The sequence below is a fragment of the Saccopteryx bilineata genome, chromosome 1 (assembly GCF_036850765.1).
Source record: "Saccopteryx bilineata isolate mSacBil1 chromosome 1, mSacBil1_pri_phased_curated, whole genome shotgun sequence".
In the NCBI taxonomy this organism is placed as follows: Eukaryota; Metazoa; Chordata; class Mammalia; order Chiroptera; family Emballonuridae; genus Saccopteryx; species Saccopteryx bilineata.
In genome coordinates, this window is record NC_089490.1 from 376,550,579 (window position 1) to 376,570,842 (window position 20,264).

Here is a 20,264-nt window from a genome sequence, read left to right on the forward strand (position 1 = left end):
GAAAGGATTGACCAGATTAGATTGGTGTGACAGAGATGCTATGTTAATAAAGATTATAAATTAGTTAATTACTATCAGAATGCTGATTTATTAAGAATGGTCTTGTTTGTATTTTTTAACTTTGTAGTAGTATGTAATGTGTCAGTTAAATCTTGTACACTTTCATAAAATATTAGAAATGCAAAAAAAAAAAAAAAAAAACCAACCCCAGAAATGCCATTGCTTCTTCTTGTAATTCACTTGACATTTTCTCTCTGTAATTTCTCCACACGCCCCGCTCTCCCCCACCCCCTCCTGCAAGCTTGAACGCAAAGGAAAATGACAAAAGCAAGCAACCTGCGAGAAAGAATATCATTTCTTGCCTCTCTTATTTCATATCTTTAACTGAATCCTGGTTATTTCTATATAACTTTAAGTATTTTTACTTGTTTCAAGTCTGTTGCTTCCTAAACTGCATGGTACTGTAAACAAAAATGGTTCAGAATATCTAGTTAGCAAATATTTACCTCACCTTTAACCCCCATTGCCAGTCTTACTTGGAAGCTGTTTTCAAGTTTTAATAAATCCACATTGGATTTATTCAGTGTGGATATGTAATTTCACTCACTTGATCCCGAAACTCTCCAAACAAAAAAGTCACATTTCAGATGTTATACCTTCAGTTCCTCATTAGAATAACAAAATATGCCTAGCACAGTTCCTGTCACTTAGTAGATTCTGAACAAATTATTGATTGAGAGAAAAATACATGAAGGAAAAAAAAAATCTCTGGACAAGAATTTGTGAAACATGTAGGATGGAGCTCTAAAAACAGACTCAGTGATTAAGTGACATGAACTAGTGGCAGCCAGGGCTAATATTTAGGCTCCAGATTTAGTGCTCTGCAAATGCTATAGCTCTCTCAAATTTTTGAAAACTCTTTTCAAGTGGTTTTAACCATTTTCTGAACCTGAGACTAATGATTTAGCTATAGTTCCTTTGAAGCATCAGTAAAAAGGTAACCCAAAGCAACTTCCTTATGTGTTTGTACAGTGATATAAACTTGAAAATTTCCAGATTTGCTTGGGGATGGGGACTCTAGTATTTGTAACAAACTTATGCTAAAAATTAGTGTTCCTTTAAATGATTGAAATATTTTTTTGGGTATTTTGAAATATTTTTACATGTATATATATAGTTAATTCTCAAAGTGCAAAGAAGTGGAAGAAGTTGTTATACGTGTTATAATATGTTTAGAGTAATATGTGCAGAAGTATTTTAGTTGTTACCTTCTTAATGGCATTTTTGTATTTTGAGATCTATTTTGTATGGCCCTGTGGAGCAAACCCTTTACATTTGTTTTTCATTAAAGCATTATTTGAAAGTGATACATTTGGCTGCTAATGTTTGTATAAACATAGAGATAAAGCAATTCAGATTATGTTTTTACTACAGTGTTATTTGACTCAGATTGTGACAAGGCTAACATGACCATATTGTGACAAAATGTAATAATGATAGTAAGATGTTATATCAGGATGATGAAACTATACTGTGACATTGTGATTGTTGCCTAAATATATTCAGTGATTACTGTGTAACAAGAAAATAATGTATTGTTACTGCCATGCAGTGCAGTGTTATTTTATTGCTGCCACTGTGACATCATTGTAATGTTAAACATAGATACAAAATATACTTAAAAGGCATCATACAGGCTAATTGAATGTAGGCCATTTAATGATATGATCAGATTTCCATTCTTATTTCAAAAGCAAAGTATTTTATAAATTCGAGAATTCCCTATATCTATATCTTTTAAACATGATCTAATCATATTAAATATTTTTGTTCTGGCAACTTAATATTATTGTTGGATATTGATATACATTTCCCAAGTTGGCTACCTTTAAGTTTTCAGGTTCTGAGATTTCCTAATTCAGGTTCTCAGCCTTGCCCTTCCAGGAAATTTATGTTATTATTTGACATGACAGTATACGTAAATATTCCATTTTTCTCCTAGGAATTTGCAAAGAAAGAGTATAGTGGGTGAAAGATTCTGGCAGAATTTGGGGGGGGGGTTTAGCATGTGAAGTATAGTCCATTTTAGGAACATATTGTCTAATCTGGGGGAATTATCCCTCAACCTCATCCTTCAAAAAGGATGCTTGAAGGGGGAAAAAAATGGATGCTTGAAGGAAAGGTGACTTCAGGCTTGACTGGCTTAACCTCTTTGTTGTTCAAAACTTATTAAATTTGACAGTCAAGTGAATGGTAGATAGGGATTTGGGGTAAATAATAGTCCAGGAAGAGTATTCCACAGAGGCGATATAATTTTCTAAAAATCCTTTCCCTCATTTTGAAAAATCATAAAATAGGAAGATATTGGTACTTAATCACAAAACCTTTTATTTCCCTATAATGTTTCTTAAAGCATTGTATTTTTCTTCTAGTTTTAAGGCAAAATTCTGTCATTTTTAAATGTAAGAGTTTGATTGAATGAATACTTTAAAATATCTAACTTGGAAAGTATCTTCAAGCTTTCAAATTCATGCAATCTTCCATGTAGGTATAATATTCTGCTGCTTGTATATTTAGTGAGCTAGAGATAAAATCCTAAGGTCTGAAAGTAAAACCAAGTGTTTATTTGCTTAGTGATATAGAAGTGTCTTGGTGGTTTCTGTAAGATACAATTAAAGGGGAGAGGAGGGAGTAAAGAATACACAGTACAGAGTGGGGCAAAATTAGGTTTACAATTCATATGGAAAATAATACAACAACAAATAATACAAGAATAAACTCTGTTTCTTATACTCACAACTGTAAACCTACTTTTGCCCTACCCTGTATTATGTCAATATCCTGTGGTTGGTTGGTTAAGCTTTTAAATTTTTGATGGGAACATGACTACAAACTCATTCAAACTTACTCTAGTTTAAAATACATCTAGAACTTCATCATATCAAGTGACATAAAATACCTTAATGCAGAGGTGTTTTGGGGGAATACGAGGCCTTGTTACACCAAAATCAAATACGGAAGACTAGCGGAACTTTTCTAGTCTATGTGTGTGTGTATGTGTTCAGTCATTTTACCTCATATGCATAGAATAAAATCTTGATTTAAAAATAGTTAATAAGATAGGTTCATTTTATTCCCCATGATCAGCCTTCAAAATGAGCAGCCTTTCCTAGAGCCAATCCTAATATGAATCTAGTCAATTTATGTAGTAGAGGAAAAAGAAAAAAACAATATTGCATTTTTTGTGTAAGAAGTCCTGGTGAGATATTAATTTGGCTGATAAGTCATTGACATGTCCTAATTTTATGTTGGTCTAAGTAATGATAAACTTTCCAAACATTAGAATTTTGATGTACATGAGGTTTAAAAAATTTGAGTAGTGTTTTCTGAATTATCAGCAATAGTAGATTGTATCATTCTTAAGGAAAATTGCCTCCTTAGCACAGTCTGATTTACTGTTGAGGTGATCATATTTTATAAAGCAGCAATATGTTTTCAATGATTTGTTCCAATCAGAAAATACTTGCCAGAATGGTAAAGGTAGCTCTTACTGAGGACCTCTCTGGGCCAGACACCTGCGCTAGCTCTCCCTTCATTTAATTGGGAAACTATTCCTTGATCTGTTCTCATCATCCCACTGTGAACAATGTTCACAGAGTACCTTAATTCTCTAAGGACTCCTCTACATGAAGCCTTATAGAAATTCCTAATTTGAGAAGACATAAATGAAAAGTTTGATAAATCTAAGTCCTTATAAGAACTGGGTTAAGGAAAGAAAGGCACCCACCTCTTTATAGTACTTGCTTAGGACTAGACACTGCAGTGTCTGTTGGATGCTGTATTTCATCCAAATATACACAAACTGGGGATTAGGTAGTTAAATTATTGTTTTTGTACGTAAGGGAAACTAGGGAAGTATTGGAGTGTAATATAAAATGTTCAGAAGTGGTTTCTGTGTGCTTTATATGTAGCACAAACTGTACATTCAAGATTGAGCCTGCCTGACCGGGTGGTGGTGCAGTGGATAGAGCGTTGGACTGGGATGCAGAGGGACCCGGGTTTGAGACTCTGAGATCGCCAGCTTGAGCGCGGGCTCATCTGGTTTGAGCAAAAAGCTCACCAGCTTGGACTCAAGGTCGCTGGCTCGAGCAAGGGGTTACTTGGTCTGCTGAAGGCCCACGGTCAAGGCACATGTGAGAGGGCGGTCAATGAACGGCTAAGGTGTTGCAAAGAAAAACTGATGATTGATGCTTCTCGTCTCTCTCCGTTCCTGTCTGTCTGTCCCTGCCTATATCTCTCTCTGATTCTCTCTCTGTCTCTGTAAAAAAAAAAAAGATTGAGCCAAAGACAACCTTTTGGCTTTGGTCCTTTATGGCAAATATCATTATATATTTTTCAGTTCATGTTAATCATTTAGTTTGAAGAACATTTGAAGTTATCTTACCTATGGCTTTAAATGGTATAATGAAGGAACTTATTTAAATGCAAAATTTAAATATATATTTAGTCCTATAACAAATCCATTTAAACAAAAATATACAAATATATCGTTATCTTTATTGTCTTCTTCCTATCAATTTGGAATGCTTTACTTATAAAGTCACCAAACATTGTATTCTTTCTGTGTGATATGTCTATTACCAAATTTTAAATTCTTAGAAAACAACATTTATGCTACTTACAAAACAAAAGATAAACACTATCAGAATAACTTTTCATATTGACTTTTTCTATAAAACATTTGCCACTACAAAAATTTGGGGGGGAATTCTTTATTAAAGTGTTCTAAAGGTTCAGAATTTTGTGCCCCCTGCCCGGTAAAACCCCAAAACATTCTAATTACATTGTCTCCAACTGTTCAACAAGTTGAATAGTTTTTTTCTTTTTTCTGTTTTTTTAGAATTTGTATTCCATTTATTGCAACAGCATGTGGATAAATTTGAATACTATTCAGACAGGTATGGGTGGGACACACCTGTTCTGCCTGCAGAAAATGCTTGGTGCCCTGGTGGGCCTCCTAGCTGGGTGCGTTGGCCCTGGGAACCAATGTGGTCTCCAACAAATTAAGTCGTAGTATAATCAGCCCTTCTCAGACATGACTCCCTTAACATTCCTTGCCAGACAGGTAATACAATAAGTCCATTTTGCAGATCAGAACACAGAGGCAAAAAAAAAAAAAAGAACACAGGCGTCAAGAATTGGACCTGACCTGTGGTGGCACAGTGGATAAAGCGTCAACCTGGAAACGCTGAGGTTGCTGGTTCAAAACCCTGGGCTTGCCTGGTCAAGACACATATGGGAGTTGATGCTTCTTTCTCTCTCTCTCTCTCTCTCTCTCTCTCTCTCCCCTCTCTATAATGAATAAATAAAATCTTAAAAAACAAAACAAAAAAAAAAAGAATTGTATTAACACTGCCCAAGACAGGAAGCTAGTGATTAGTAGAATATGAGTTAGTTCTGGGTGACCCTAAAGCCCATGATTTTGTTCACTTTTTCATTGAATTTACTGGGGTAACATTGGTTAATGCAATTACATAGGTTTCAGGTGTACAGTTCTATAATACATCATCTGTATATGGTGTTATGTGTTCACCACCCCAGTCATCTCCTTCCGTCACCATTTGTCACCGTATATCATCTTCTACCTCCCCGGACCCCATGGCTAGTTTCTTTTTAAAATACACTGCAAGTACATTTCATATTTTTATTTTCAAGTGAACTTGAGTTTGCAACATTAGTTAGAAGTAATACTTTACAAGTATCTTAAAAACAAAATAGTAATTGAATGTCATGTCTTTTAGTGTAGTTCTAGTTTCCTAAACTTGATTTTAACTTAATTTTTAATGAATCAGTATTTGATTTATATGTTCATGATCATATTATCCTAATTCAGGTATTTAAAAGAAAAATTTTTAGTAATATTGACATTTCTTTTGTAATTGTGGCTTTTTGCTTAAAATGACAAAAATAGTATTTATTTTAAAATTTAAATATATTTAGAGCGTATCTGAACTTCATGTACATATATTATTTATAATGAAAAGATTATCAGTTTTAATTATCAGGTTTTTCCTCCAAGGATTATTGAATTTGAGGATAAATATTAAAGTGGAATTTCTATTATAATAACCTTTCTTTTCTTTGTTGTACTTCTGTAATAGTTAAGGTACTGTGCACAATTAAGTCTTGGCTATTGAGTTAATTTATTAACAAGTGCTAAATATAACAATACTGGAGTATTTAACCACGGTTGTGTTGAATGCTGCATGGTCCTATCACAGGAGAATGGAGAATAGTACAGTATATCATGAAAGTAATTGTAATGGGTAGTGTGTAATTACATATAATATGTAATTATTGCATAATAGCACCTTAAGCTAAGTATTGCAAAGGTAATTAAAATGTTGTTTTCAACAGCAATTTTAAAGTTACTGGAAACCTGTCCTTGCTAAAGCTTAATTTATGCTAAAAGTAATATGGAAAGGTAGATTAATTTTTTTTTTTTGGTTTTGTTTTATTTTCAGGTGGAGGTTTGGCTGTTGGGACAGTTCTTCTAATAGGTTAGTATAGCATACATACTGCTCTTCCCAATCAGTTTTCTGTTGTACATAATGATTTTGTGGGTTTTCCTATTATGAAATTAAGTATTTAACTCTCTGCAGGAGTTATGGTAAATTAAAGAGGAATTGCCCTAAGTTCTAATTTAAATTCACATCTTGATCTGAACTTGAAATAAATTAGGCAAGTATATCTAATCATTTAGTTCATATAATTTAAAAATGTTCACAGAGTATTGTCCTCCATTTTTAAAAAGAAGACTAATATTAATGTCAATTGATTTTTTTTGGAGAATCTCATATTTAGAGTGGGATTATTGGAGTAATCGATTTGAGAAGTTGATGTGCTAATATAAATCTACTGTATATATGTCAGATTTTTAACATTATTATCTTCTTACTGAGATAAAAGTAACAATGATAACACATATTTTTGTTCATCCTTAAAAGTACAACAGTTCTTTTTAAAAAATAAATAACCGTATTTGCTTTTGTTTTTTAATTTAGAAGAATTAGAATTGAAATAAACCTTAGCAACTGAATAATCAAAACTCCCATCTAACCATCAATCACTTTTCTGTAATCCTTAACAGATATCAAAACCATCTGAGTACAAATTATCTAGTTTAAGGAACTCACAAGGCAATGTTTGTTGTTGAAAATACTATGATTTATTAGTAAGTTCCTTTTATTAATGTTTAATCACTCTACCTCTAACATATTTTGTCCCTAGCTTTGCTCCCTTATGTACAGAATTACAGAATTAATATACATACTCTTTCACATGACACTCTTAAAATATTTGAAAATAACATTTTATCACCTCAAATATTCTCCAAGTTAAATAGACATAGCTTCTTCAGCTGGTTTTTCCGTATCTTGGTTTTCACCCTGCTCTTTCTCTTGTCATACCTTCTAGCCTGGCATTATCTCTTCAGCTGTACCCAGATCTGCATATGATACTCCACATTGAGATAGCCCACACTGAAATTCTGGAAATGATACATGTCACGTTTTAAAAACAATTATCTTTTAGCCTGACCTGTGGTGGCACAGTGGATAAAGTATCAACCTGGAGTGCTGAGGTCACTGGTTCAACACCCCAGGCATGCCTGGTTAAGGCATATACAAGAAGCAGCTACAAGTTGATGCTTCCTGCTCCTCCCCCCGCCTTTCTCTCTCTCTCTCAAATTAATAAAATCTTAAAAAATATATTTTTATCTTTTAGAAAACAAAGAATAATTGAAAGAAGTTATGGAGAATATAATTTACAGTTTTTATATTAATAAGTAAATGCATAGAATACAAAAGGATATGTAGGAAAAATAGGTTATCCTTTCAGTTCCTCAGCCCCCCATGCAGAGAAAATACTGTCCTGGTGCGCCATCCCGATATTTCTACAGTGGGAATACATGTGGGAGCAATTAGCACCTTTGCTTTTTTCACCTCGTACACATCTTAGAGGAAAGTCCATGTGCATTCATATAAATATATTTTATTCTTCTTACCAGTGGCATAGGGTTTAATTGTATGGATATGCTGTAATTTATCATTTTCTACTCATAAGATGATTTGCTTAACAACTTTTTGTTATAGCTTCTCAATTTTTTAACCATTTTCCCTACACTACTCATTTACCAAGGCAATTTTGTGTATGTATAAGTGTGTACATACTCATGAGTTTGGCCCTGCAGAGTGGTGCGTTTACAGTGCCAGTAGCAAGGTAACTATGGAAACTAGAGATAGCATACCAGAAAACCCCAGATAGCTCTACTTGGGACCTTCTGAATACAGCAAAATAATATAAATATATGAAAGGCCATTCTCTGAGCAATAAATTGAAGCACAAAGGGAATCCTACATTACTTTGAAAATTGAAAATAGATTTTTCTTTAAAAATGTTTTATTCTTTACTACTAGAGGCTTTGAGTGTGGTTTTTTTTTTTTTATTTAAACTGTTTCCTGACATGGGCAAATATAGAACATATGAAAAATATCAAAAATGAAGGAATAGCATAAATAGAGTTTACACAGCTTTTTAAAGAAAGATCATGATCTGTTTACAGAGACATTGAGCATCAAAAGGCTTTATTAGAAGTTATCAATTAAAATATAAGTTCTGTGATGTTTAAGAGTGCATTATTTTTCAATTAATCTCATACATTAATTATATAAATTTTAGTTCTAGAATTAGAAGATAAATTATAGGATCTTAAACAATTAATTGCAGTTAGTTATGAGTATACTTTTATATTACTTTCCCATTGCTGTGTAACAATCTTATCACCAACTTAGCAGCCTCCAAAACAACACATATTTATTACCTTACAATTTCTATGGGTCAGGAGTCCAGGCTCAGCTAGCTGGGTCCTCTGCAAGCCAGCACTCAAGGTGTCAGCCAGGGCTGAGTTTTCATCTGAAGTCTTGGTCGTGGAAGGATTTGCTTCTGAGCTCACAGGGTTGTTGGCAGCATTTAGTCCCTTGCTGGTTGATAGAGGCTGCCCTGCACACAGAGCAGGTCACAAAATAGTGTCTTATTTCTCCAAAACCAGTAAGGGAGAATGTCTCTCAGCAAGGCAGATGTTACAGTCTTATGTAACAGAAATGACATTTCATCACTTCTGCCACATTCTTTCAGTTGGAAGCCAGTCACAGGTTCCAACACACTCAAGAACAGGAAATATGCAAAGGCATGAATACCAAAAACTTGTTAAAAGACTGAAATAGAATAAGCTGATAACAATATGGTTCAGATCTTTAGTAAAACCACTGACCTTGTGTTCTCAAGTATTTATGTATCTAGAGTGTGTTTAACACTGTTAGCATCCAGAGCATGTTTAACCCCAAATATGTATATTTGGGGTTTTACCCATTATGAACTTTAACTGGATGTTGACTGCACATGGAATAACTATGAACAGTACAAATAAAATGTTCATATAGATGTTTATGCAGATGTAAGGTATGGACAAGGCCTAAGTTGTCCCTGATGTTCCTTTGCTTCAGGCTTTTCTTTTCTTTTTTTTTAATGTTCTCTGTTGCCTTTTTTTTTTTTTTTTGTCTTTATTTTTTTCTATTTTTTTAATCTTTTTTTTTTATTGAATCCAGAGAGAGGAAGGGGGGAAGGGGGAGACAGAAGCATCAATCTGTTTCTGTATGTGCCCCGGCCAAGGACCGAACCAGCCACCTCTGCATTGCAAGACAGTGCTCCAGCCAAGCGAGCCATCCAGCCAGGGCCAGGCTTTTCTTTTTTACTGTAGTCAGAATGAACTTTCTGGTATGAAAATCGGACCATGATATATACTTGCTGAAGACCTTTCTGTGCTCTCTATTGATCTTAAGGTAAGGTCCAAGCTCTTACTTAGCCTAGAAGGCCTTTGATGATCTCCCACTGCTGACACACTCTAGCCTTGTCTTCTCTCACCTCCTTCCTCAAGCTTTGTGTTTATCCCCCTAACCTTCTAAGGTCATCCGGTCCCGATCTCTTACCTTTCTCCAGGCGTTGCCTACGTTTTTTCTTGCTGCTTCTTTTTTCTCTTTTTCTAACTCTTAATCATCCTACAGTTAGTTTTCCAGTTAGATATGTCTTCCAGAAAATCTCCCTTAAAACTGTAACTTTTCTTCTCTTCAACCCTCTTAGTATTCTGCCTATAGACTTACATAGTATGCTTTATTTTCCGTATCACAGCACTTATTATACTTTATGGAAAATACCTGATCATGTATCTGATTCAGTAGACTGTAAGCTCTGAGATCATGGGAAACATGTAAGGGTATAATAAATAAATGAATGAATTAGTGATTTGAAAGACTGGTGTGCTGGCCGGATAGCTCGAGCATCATCCCAATGAGCAAAGGTTGCAGGTTCAATCCCTGGTCATGGCACATACAGGAACAGATGGATGTTTCTGTGTCTCTCCGTCTCTCCCTCTCTCTAAAATCAATAAATAAATTGAGGGGGGATAAAAATAAATAAAGCCTGGTTAAAAACAATTTATAGTAGTAGGATATAGTAACATATATTTTGAAAGATATGTTGCAGAAATAAAGTAGAAACTGAAAATGATGGAAATACTTATTGTCCTAATATAAACATAAGGTGATGTTTGCTACTACGATTTTAAGACTTGAATCATAAATATACTACCATTGTTTGATGACATAACAAAACTACCTAACTTTTCTATTTCTGCATTTCATTATGTATTTTATACTATAATTGCTTAACTTGCTATACTTATACTATTCTGATATGAAATGCCATTTCCTTACATTTTCCCTCTTTTTGACAAATCTGTCAAGATTGATTTTTACTTCTCTGCTATATAGATGTGTGGGAGATAGAGACACAGGAGGTGGGATTATTCCCAGATTTTGGGACTGAGAAAGCTGGCGTTAGTAGCATTCGGTGAAGTCAGAAGAGGAGGAGAATGAAAAAATAACTTAGGTCAAGTAATGAGTTCAGTTTAAACATAATGAATTTTATGTTCCAAATAGTTCTGCCCAGTAGACAGTTGAATGTTTGGATAATAAATTTAGACTAGAGAAAAATATTTGGGATTTCTCACATTATTTAACTAATATTCTTTTGAACATATTTTTTAGATGAAGTCATATGCATATATTAGAATGCCCAGATTTATAAGACCCTTGAGGGTCTATAGATGGAACTGTAGGGGGTCTCTTAATTCCCTGGCATTACATGCAAATATGTGTTTGACTGTGTATTTTTAGAATAGCACATATAACTTTCATCAAATTCTTAAAATGGTGTGAAACCCCCAAAAAGTCTAAGAACAGCTAAAGTTAAAATAAATGCAAGTCAAAATCGAATCCCTAGGCACATCATCATTAAGGAATAGATAAAGGAAAAATAAGCCCATGTAAGAGGTCGAGATCATAGGCTCTGGAATCAGATGCCCTGTTTCAAATCAAGGCTCTGCTCTTCACTAGTTGTGTCACCTTAAGCAAGCTGCTGATGTTCTCTGTGCCCTAGTTTCTTTACCTGTAAGATAGTAATTAATGACATTTACGTATATAAAGAACAGCTAAAGAAACAGCGAAACTAAGAGCAAGATGTCTTAGCAAGGGATATAGGTGGGAGGGAGGTAGTAGTTTCAAGAAAAAAAAATTGTCTATGGTAGTAGCTGCAATAAATGAAATAAGAAAGATTTAAAATTGCGAAATTAATTACAAAGTCATTGTTGACTTTGAGAGCAGTATCAGTGGAATGATAGGGGCAACTCATTTGGACTTTGATATAAGGAAAAACTAATATTCCCGTTCTTTCCATCTAGGCTTCATTCTACCCTTGGGGGCCTAAGGAACAAGTGTAATTCCATTTCCATCGGACAGCCTATCAAATATTTGAGGACAGCTCCCTTGCATCTCTTAGGTCTCTTTTCCTTCAAGCTAAATTCATTTCTCATGCTATGAAGCCCCTTTTCCACTCCGATCACACCATTCTGAAGATAGGTTAGTTTGTGTAAATACCCAAATGAAATATATTATTGTCAGTCTGGTCTACTGCTAGAATGGATGAGGACAATCATCTCTCTCAACCTAGGAATTAGGCTATTAATCCCAGCCAGAACCACACTTGCGTTTGGCATTCTGTCACATCATTATCATTTCCGCTTCCCCAGTACTAGGGGGATTCACTAAATAGATTAATTGAATGCTTGTTGTACAACCTCAAAATTTGTTTCACAAAATAGGTAATTTTCATCTTGAAGAGCACAGTTTTTATATTATCTTGTTTTTACTAATCTCTAAATAGGTGATGTTCCTTCTATTTTTTGTGCCTCTGAAAAAATAGAGTTGATAATGTTAGAATGTGTGTGTGTGTGTGTGTGTGTGTGTCCGTGTGTGTATGTTACGATAGGGGTGCTTTCAGCGAACTACAGTATATCAGGCTGATTTACAAGACATGGGTGGATTCTTGTTTGTTGTGTTTTCTTAATTACTTCTACAAATATTTACTAGATGTATACCATGTGCCCAGTACTAGAGTTATAGAAATAAGGAGCATTTTCTGCCACAAGGGTCTTTCAATAATGTCCATTAAATGCTACTACAGGAGTTAACAGGGCACTGTGATCATCTCACCCAGCCCATATATGCAACAGTCCAAAGTTAAGTTGCAGTATAACTACTAGAGATAGTAATTCAAGCAAAGTATGTACGTAAGATCACTAGTGATTATATATAGGTAAGAAAAAAAGTCAAACCCTTACTCACTTAAGAGATAAAGAAAGAGGAATTGTGCTATCTAGTTTAATTGCTTATCATCACTCTTCATTAATGATAAATCACCCAATATTTTTTATTATCTACTAGTAAGTTTTGCTAGTTTATGCAATATTTCTCTAATACAGTTCATTCCCTTACTGAGTATTTTAATGTGTCCTTAACTTGTCAAGTAATTATTTTATTTTTCTAATTACAATAGTTTAGATCTATTTCTTTTCTGAAAAGTTGTTAAACAAGCAAACAAAAAAGTTGTTAAACAACAATCATGTTCATTTTAAAGGGAAAACATGACTTATGCCACTCTTTTTTTTATTGATTTTAATTTATTTTGTTTACATAGATTCTAGTGTATGCCACTCTTAATGCGAATATTTTTATGCACATTAAACTCTGCTCTTTGGCGACAATCATGCAGACCTGTGGACCAGGTTAAAGGATTTAGTTGTTTCTCCTGAGAGCAATGAGAAACCACTGACAGGTTTTAAGTAGGGAAGTAACATGATGCTTGGATTTGTATTTTGAAAAGGTCACTGCTAAATTGAAGGAGGGTGAGAATAATGCAAAGAAATAAATTAGAGGCTATTGCAATTTATAGAGTTGTTCGTAGCAACATGTCATTGGCATGGAGGGAAGTGATTAAAAACCAGAAATACTTTGAAAATAAATTTAACAAGATTTTAAGGATTAAAAGAAGAGTAGGTCGGTGAGAGAAAGGAAAGAGGTATCAAAAATACATCCTAGTTTCCTAAAAACTGAAAGAGAATCACATTTGGTGGAAGAAAATAATGTTACTGAGTTTCGTCTTGGGCATGTGGGGTATGAAGTGCCTTTGTACTTTGTATCTCACAGTAACAAAAGCCTGAAAGCGGCATGAAAGGCCGTGGTGGGAGATGACTGAGGAAGTTTAGTAGGTAAATTTACTGGAATATTATGCACACTTGAACATGATAGTTACTAGACATGTGAGTTTAAATGAAAAAAAAGTAGGACACAAAGTTCAGCAATAATTATAACCACGTGACAAGACATCCACAGAAAAAGTACTGGAAGGAATTATAAAAAAATTTTTAGCAATCATTTTGTGATGGTGGTGGATGATTGGTGAATTTTTTTAATTAAAATTTTTCATGTAAAAAAATATCAACTTTAAAAATGAAAGTTTTTAACATCAGATTTGTTTCTTACATCATTGATTTATAATGACCTTGGCTTAAAGGGTTGCTTCTGTAAACTGGTTTGATAGTAATTATTTAAGGTAAAATGAATTCTTTGTAAAAACATGACTTTCCATTTTGTTCTAAAGTTGAGTAGAGACAAATTCTCCATTATATAAAATGAGCATTTTCTTCCAGAGTGACAACTTCAGTGACCGATGGGCAGAGCTGTCATCGCACCCATGTTAGTCGTACTGGCGTTTCTGCCTGTCAGCTGTGACCCCTGCAGAGACCCGGGAAGCGTTTCCTCTTCTTTACACACACAAACTCATACAATGCTCCCAAAGCCGTAGCAAGACCATTTTGTGTCTTTTAGATTTGTAAATGCTCACTTTAATTTGTGATGGGGGTTTTATTAAAGAACTAGCTATATTCTTTAATATATAAACTGAAACTTTATATAAATGATATGTTTGATTTTGGATTAATTCTAATATACTGTACTGAGAAGGTTTATAAACAAGTGACCACCTAGTGTTTTAGTTGCACCTTAGGAAATTATTTTAATCAACTTGACTGAATTATAATTTACATACAATAAAATGAGCTCATTTTAAGTGTATATTTTAGTGAGTTTTTCCAAATGTATGTTATATACTCATATAACCACAACAATCAAGACATGAAACATTTCCATCATCCCAAAAAGTTTGTGCCTAAAACGTTTCCTGGCCCCAAGTACCTACAGCTTTCTATCACTACAGATTCATTTTGTTTTCTCTAGAGCAGGGGTCCCCAAACTTTTTACACAGGGGGCCAGTTCACTGTCCTTCAGACCGTTGGAGGGCCAGACTATAAAAAAAACTATGAACAAATCCCTATGCACACTGCACATATCTTATTTTAAAGTAATAAAACAAAACGGGAACAAATACAATATTTAAAATAACAAGTAAATTTAAATCAACAAACTGACCAGTATTTCATTGGGAACTATGGGCCTGCTTTTGGCTAATGAGATGGTCAATGTCCTGTTCCATATTTGTCACTGCTAGCCGTAACAAGTGATATGACGCGCTTCCGGAGCCGTGATGCGCATGTGCATCCTGCGTCACCAGAAGTAGTACTGTACGTGAGCGATGCCACATAAAGTACTCCAGGAGCACAGGATGTACTCTCATTGACCACCAATGAAAGAGGTACCCCTTCCGGAAGTGCGGCGGGGGCCAGATAAATGGCCTCAGGGGGCCACGGGCCATAGTTTGGGGACCCCTGCTCTAGAGTATCACATACCATCTGGCAATCATACCATATATACTTTTGTGTCTGGCCTTTTTCACTTACCTTAATGTTTTTGAGATTCATCCATGTTTTTCAATGTATGTATATCAGTAACTCATTTCTTTCATTGTTAATTAGTACTTCATTTGTGACAATACCGTTTGGTTTTCTGTTCACGATTTGATCAACATTTGTTGTTTCCAGGTTTTGGCTATTCCCAAAAAAGCTGCCATAAACAATCTGTATAAATCTATTTGTGGACATGTGTTTTTATCTCCTGTAAATATGCAGGAGTCAAATTGTCATTTTCTATAACTGTATGTTTAACTTTATCAGAAACTGCCAAACTCTTTTCCAAAGTAGCTGTACTGCTTGTATTGATTGCTTTAATTTTATATGTTCTTATCATTTAGCTTTTCTATTTTTAGCAAGAGAGACAGAGAGAGGGGCAGATAGGCAGGAAGGGAGAGAGATGAGAAACATCAGTTCTTCATTGTGGCACCTTAGTTGTTCATGATTGCTTTCTCATATGTGCCTTGACCAGGGGGTGACATCAGACTGAGTGACCCCTTGCTCAAGCCAGCAACCTTAGACTCAAGCCAGCAACCTTGGGCTCAAGCCAGCAACCTTTGGGTTCAAGCCAGCAACCATGGGGTTTCAAACCTGGCTCTCTGCATCCCAAGCCGAGGCTCTATTCACTGTGCCACTGCCTGGTCAGGCTTGTTTAGCTTTTCAAAATGAAACTTAGCATATTGATTTGACTTTAGCACTAGAAGCTATACATTTTCTTCTGTGGCCTGCTCAATCTGTTCCTCAAAGCTTTTTAAATATTGTATTTTTATAATCATTTAGTTCAAAATATGTTTATTTTTACTGATTTTTTATCTACAGTTACTTAGAAATGTGTGCTTTGGTTTTAAGATATTTGGACTTTTCTAGATATCTTTTTGTTACTGAATTATAATTGAATTCTATCACAATTTGTGAACATACTTTAAGATTTTAATGTTTTGGCCTGACTTGTGGTGGCGCAGTGGATAAAGCGTCAACCTGGAAACGCTGAGGTTTCTGGTTCAAAACCCTGGGCTTGCCTGGTCAAGGCACATATGGGAGTTGATGCTTCCTGCTCCTCCCCCCTTCTCTCTCTCTCTCTCTCTCTCTCTCTCTCTCTCTCTCTCCTCTCTATAATGAATAAATAAAATCTTAAAAAAAAAAAGATTTTAATGTTTTGAAGTGTACAGATACTTGTTTATTGGATTAGCATATGATTTGTTGTGTACATTCTAGATACATTAAAAAAAGAATGTATATTCTGGAACTGTATGATATAATCAGATTAAGGTGGTTGAGGAAGTTGTTCAGATTTTTTGAATGATTTCTTTCTTTAGTTCTGTCAATTACTGAGGTATGTATAATAAAATCTTTAAATATAACTTATTTCTATCTTTTGTCAGTCTGTCACTTTTGCTTTACACCATTGCATTTTTTAAAGAAACTCAAAGAAAAAATACTCTTTGATATGTACATATACATGTTTAAATACGTATATACCTTAGGAAAAACACAATTATTGCCCCACCTCATATACTTGTTTTAAGGAGAAAAATTATAAACATACCTGAGTATGCTTGGTATATGGTAGGGTTCTGACTATAACTTTTTTCTCTTTTACAGAAGAGGATAAATATAATATCTACTCTCCTATGCTCTTCAAGTATTTCTTGGCAGAAGGAATCCTCAGTGGGCATACTTTGTTGGTTGCGTCTGCAAAGGAAGAACCTGCCAACATTTTACAGGTACAGAATAGAGTATATTCTGTGTATTCAATATTGTATTTTGAACATTTTATGAAGAAAGGTTGTCTATATTTATATATAAACAAGATAATATGTTTCTGCATATATAAATTATATTTAAATGCACTAATGAGACCAGACATACCTTTTTTCTCTTAAAAACAGTAATACATTTATTTAAGCATATAGTTTCATTTTTAAATTAGTGTTCTGGGCAACTATTTAACTTAAACTTTAGATTAGATGTGAGAAAATATGAATAAACTTTTAAAAACTTACAATAAATAAACTTATAGCGTTGATAAAAGAAATCCATAAGAAGTTAGGTAAGGAGAAACAACTACAGAATATCATCAGACATTATGGTATCAGTATCTCAAAGCTAGGAATTAGAAGATTCAGAAATCAGAAATACTCATCATTAATGTTATTTTGCTTTGAGAATGCCAGAAAATATTCTCTTCTAAGAAATATGCAATAATAAAATGTGATAGAGATACCATATATTTTTAAAGCCAAATACACTTCACCCCAGAGAGGAGAATTTTAACATTTAGAATTCTTCATTTCTTTGTCCAGTACAGAAAGTCAATTTAAGCTATTATTTGAATAGAATTCATAATCTAAAGTTATTTTTTTCCCATAGAATGTTTTCATCTTTATGCATAGTTAACAAAATGGCAAATTACTAACTCATTTACAAAGAATTTATAGCATAATAAATACTAATTTATATTGTCACTTTTATCTTTTTACATGTGTGATACGTATTGCTAAAACAATATTTGATTTAAAAGAATAACATCCTATTCTCATTTTTCTATAAAAATATAAAACATTATTTTAACATATACATATTTTATGTGGTACAGCTGTTGTTTACATGTTTTGAACAGACTGGATTAGAAAATTATGGCTGATACAAACAAATTATTTGTATTCTTCATATCACCAGTGAGTAGACAAAGTTTTTAGCATCTCTCTCAGAACAATAAATGAAATATTTTTGTAATTTAAAATGAGATGGTGACTACTACTGTGTGGATACATAGTATTCAGTCGGGATTTCAGGTGTCCAACTCAATTAGAATTATACTTAGAACTTTGTTTATATCAACAGTCCAACAATGAATGACTAAAACCGAAGCATTAACAATGTTTAGGGATACAATATAGATGGGAAAATGTTGTAATTGCTTAGTTTTTATTTTATGATGTATGATTGTGGATTTTTGGAATCTAAACCAAGGCAAATATTGCTGGTAAAAGAAAAGGAAAAAGACAATCTTATAGACCGTAATTATCTTAAAACTGTATATAACCATAAGACAAGTAAAGGATAAAAAACCCCATCAGCTGTCTAGCATCTGTAATCACCCAGCAATTTATCCATCATCCTTTGAAAACATATTCATGCCTATTGTAGTCAAAGCTCCTTCGGGAAGTCAGCATTAAGATGTAATGCTGAAAAATTACATCCCTTAGAAAATCCTGTAGAAGAATGTATGTGCTGTTGTGAAAGCTCTCAAAAACACCTATGGGAAGTATTTTTCAGTTAACTTTTCTATCCAAAAGAAAATTCTTGATCATCTCAAATATAGTGAGTATTTTCTGAAAAACTTTCTATAGAATGTTCTCTAAAATATCAAAAATTACATTTTATGTTAAAATATATTTATGAGATAGGCTGATAAAAAATTATACACACATACACACCCACACACAAACATTTCTTTAGAACTTGAAAATTTTAAGATTTTTCTTTTATATCTTTTTCATAATTTTAATACTATGCTATTATGTGTTAATATTTATAGGATTAAAGTAAAATGATTTTTAAAGTAAACTTAAATGCTATTTCATAATATACTAAGGTAAATTTTAAAACTTACATTGAATCTATTCAATATTTATGTGATGATATGCCAAATATAACATTGATGCAGGAAGAGATATGTAATAGAGCAAAGGGTTAATTTTTTTATTGAATTTATTGGGTGACATTGGTTAATAAAATTATATAGGTTTCAGGTGTACAGTTCTATAAAACATCATCTGTGTGTTATATTGTATGTTCGCCGTCTTAAATCCTCTCCTTCCGTCACCATTTACCCTCCTTTTACTCTCTTCTATCCCCCTCTACCTCTGCTAATCACCATACTTTTGTCTGAGTTTTTTTTTTATCTTCTTTTTGTTTAATCCCTTCACCTTACCACCCAATTCCCTAATTCCCCCCTCCCTCTGACAGTTGTCAGTCTGTTCTCTATAAGTCTGTTTTTATTTTGTTTGTTAGTTTCCTTTGTTCATTAGTTTCCACATAAAAGTGAAATCATATGATACTTGTCTTTCTCTGACAGGCTTATTTCACTTCACATAAGGCTCTCCAGGTCCATTCATGCTGTCACAAGGGTTAAATTTCCTTCTTTATTACAGCCAAGTAGTATTCTATTGTGTAAATGTACCACAGCTTTTTTATCCACTCATCTACTGATGGGCACTTTGGCTGCTTCCAAATCTTGGCTATTGGAAATAATGCTGCAATAAGATAAGGGTGCATATATTCTTTGAAGTGAGTATTTTGGGTTTCTTTCAGTGTGTTCCTAGAAATGGAATTGGGTCAGACGGTAGTTCTGTTTTTAATTTTTTGAGGTGACTCCGTAGTACTTTCGACAGTGGCTGCACCAATTTGTATTTCCACCAACAGTGCATGAAGGTTTCCTTTTCTACACCTCCTCATGAGCACATGCTGTTTGTTGATTTATTGATGGTAGCCGTTCTGACAGGTGTGAGGTGATACTCATTGTGGTTTTAGTTTGCGTTTCTCTGATAATTAGTGATGTTGATCATCTTTTCATGTATCTGTTGGCCATTTGTATTTCCTCTTTGGCATCAGCCTGTTAGAGGCTAGAATTCTTTTAAGCTTAAACGTTTTTTGTTGTTTTCTTTTTTTAATATGTACCCAGGATAAGTACATGCTTACCAGCGGGAGTGTTATAACTACATTGATGTTTGCTAAAAGCGTACAGCATATAATAAATTTTAACATCAAACATATTAGTAAATAAATAGCTCAAATTTTAAACCAGTTATGATAAAATTCATATTTAATATAGAGAAAATATTTTGTAATTGAAAATGAATTACTTTATAATAACCCATAATCATGGAATAAGTAACAGTTCATTTTAAATGAACCATATTGTATTTGATGAATTAGTACAGGA

General features: G+C 33.8%; 1 protein-coding gene across 5 annotated transcripts in view; it reads left to right on the forward strand.

Annotated features, from left to right (window-relative positions):
* ELP4 (elongator acetyltransferase complex subunit 4) overlaps positions 1–20,264 on the forward strand; it is a 209,544-nt gene that overhangs the window by 1,044 nt on the left and 188,236 nt on the right. For all 5 annotated transcript variants that reach the window (XM_066251180.1, XM_066251181.1, XM_066251182.1 and 2 more), the window contains exons 2-3: positions 6,525–6,560; positions 16,919–17,040. In XM_066251180.1, the coding sequence (XP_066107277.1) occupies positions 6,525–6,560; positions 16,919–17,040 (158 nt within the window). The remainder of the gene's footprint in view (positions 1–6,524; positions 6,561–16,918; positions 17,041–20,264) is intronic.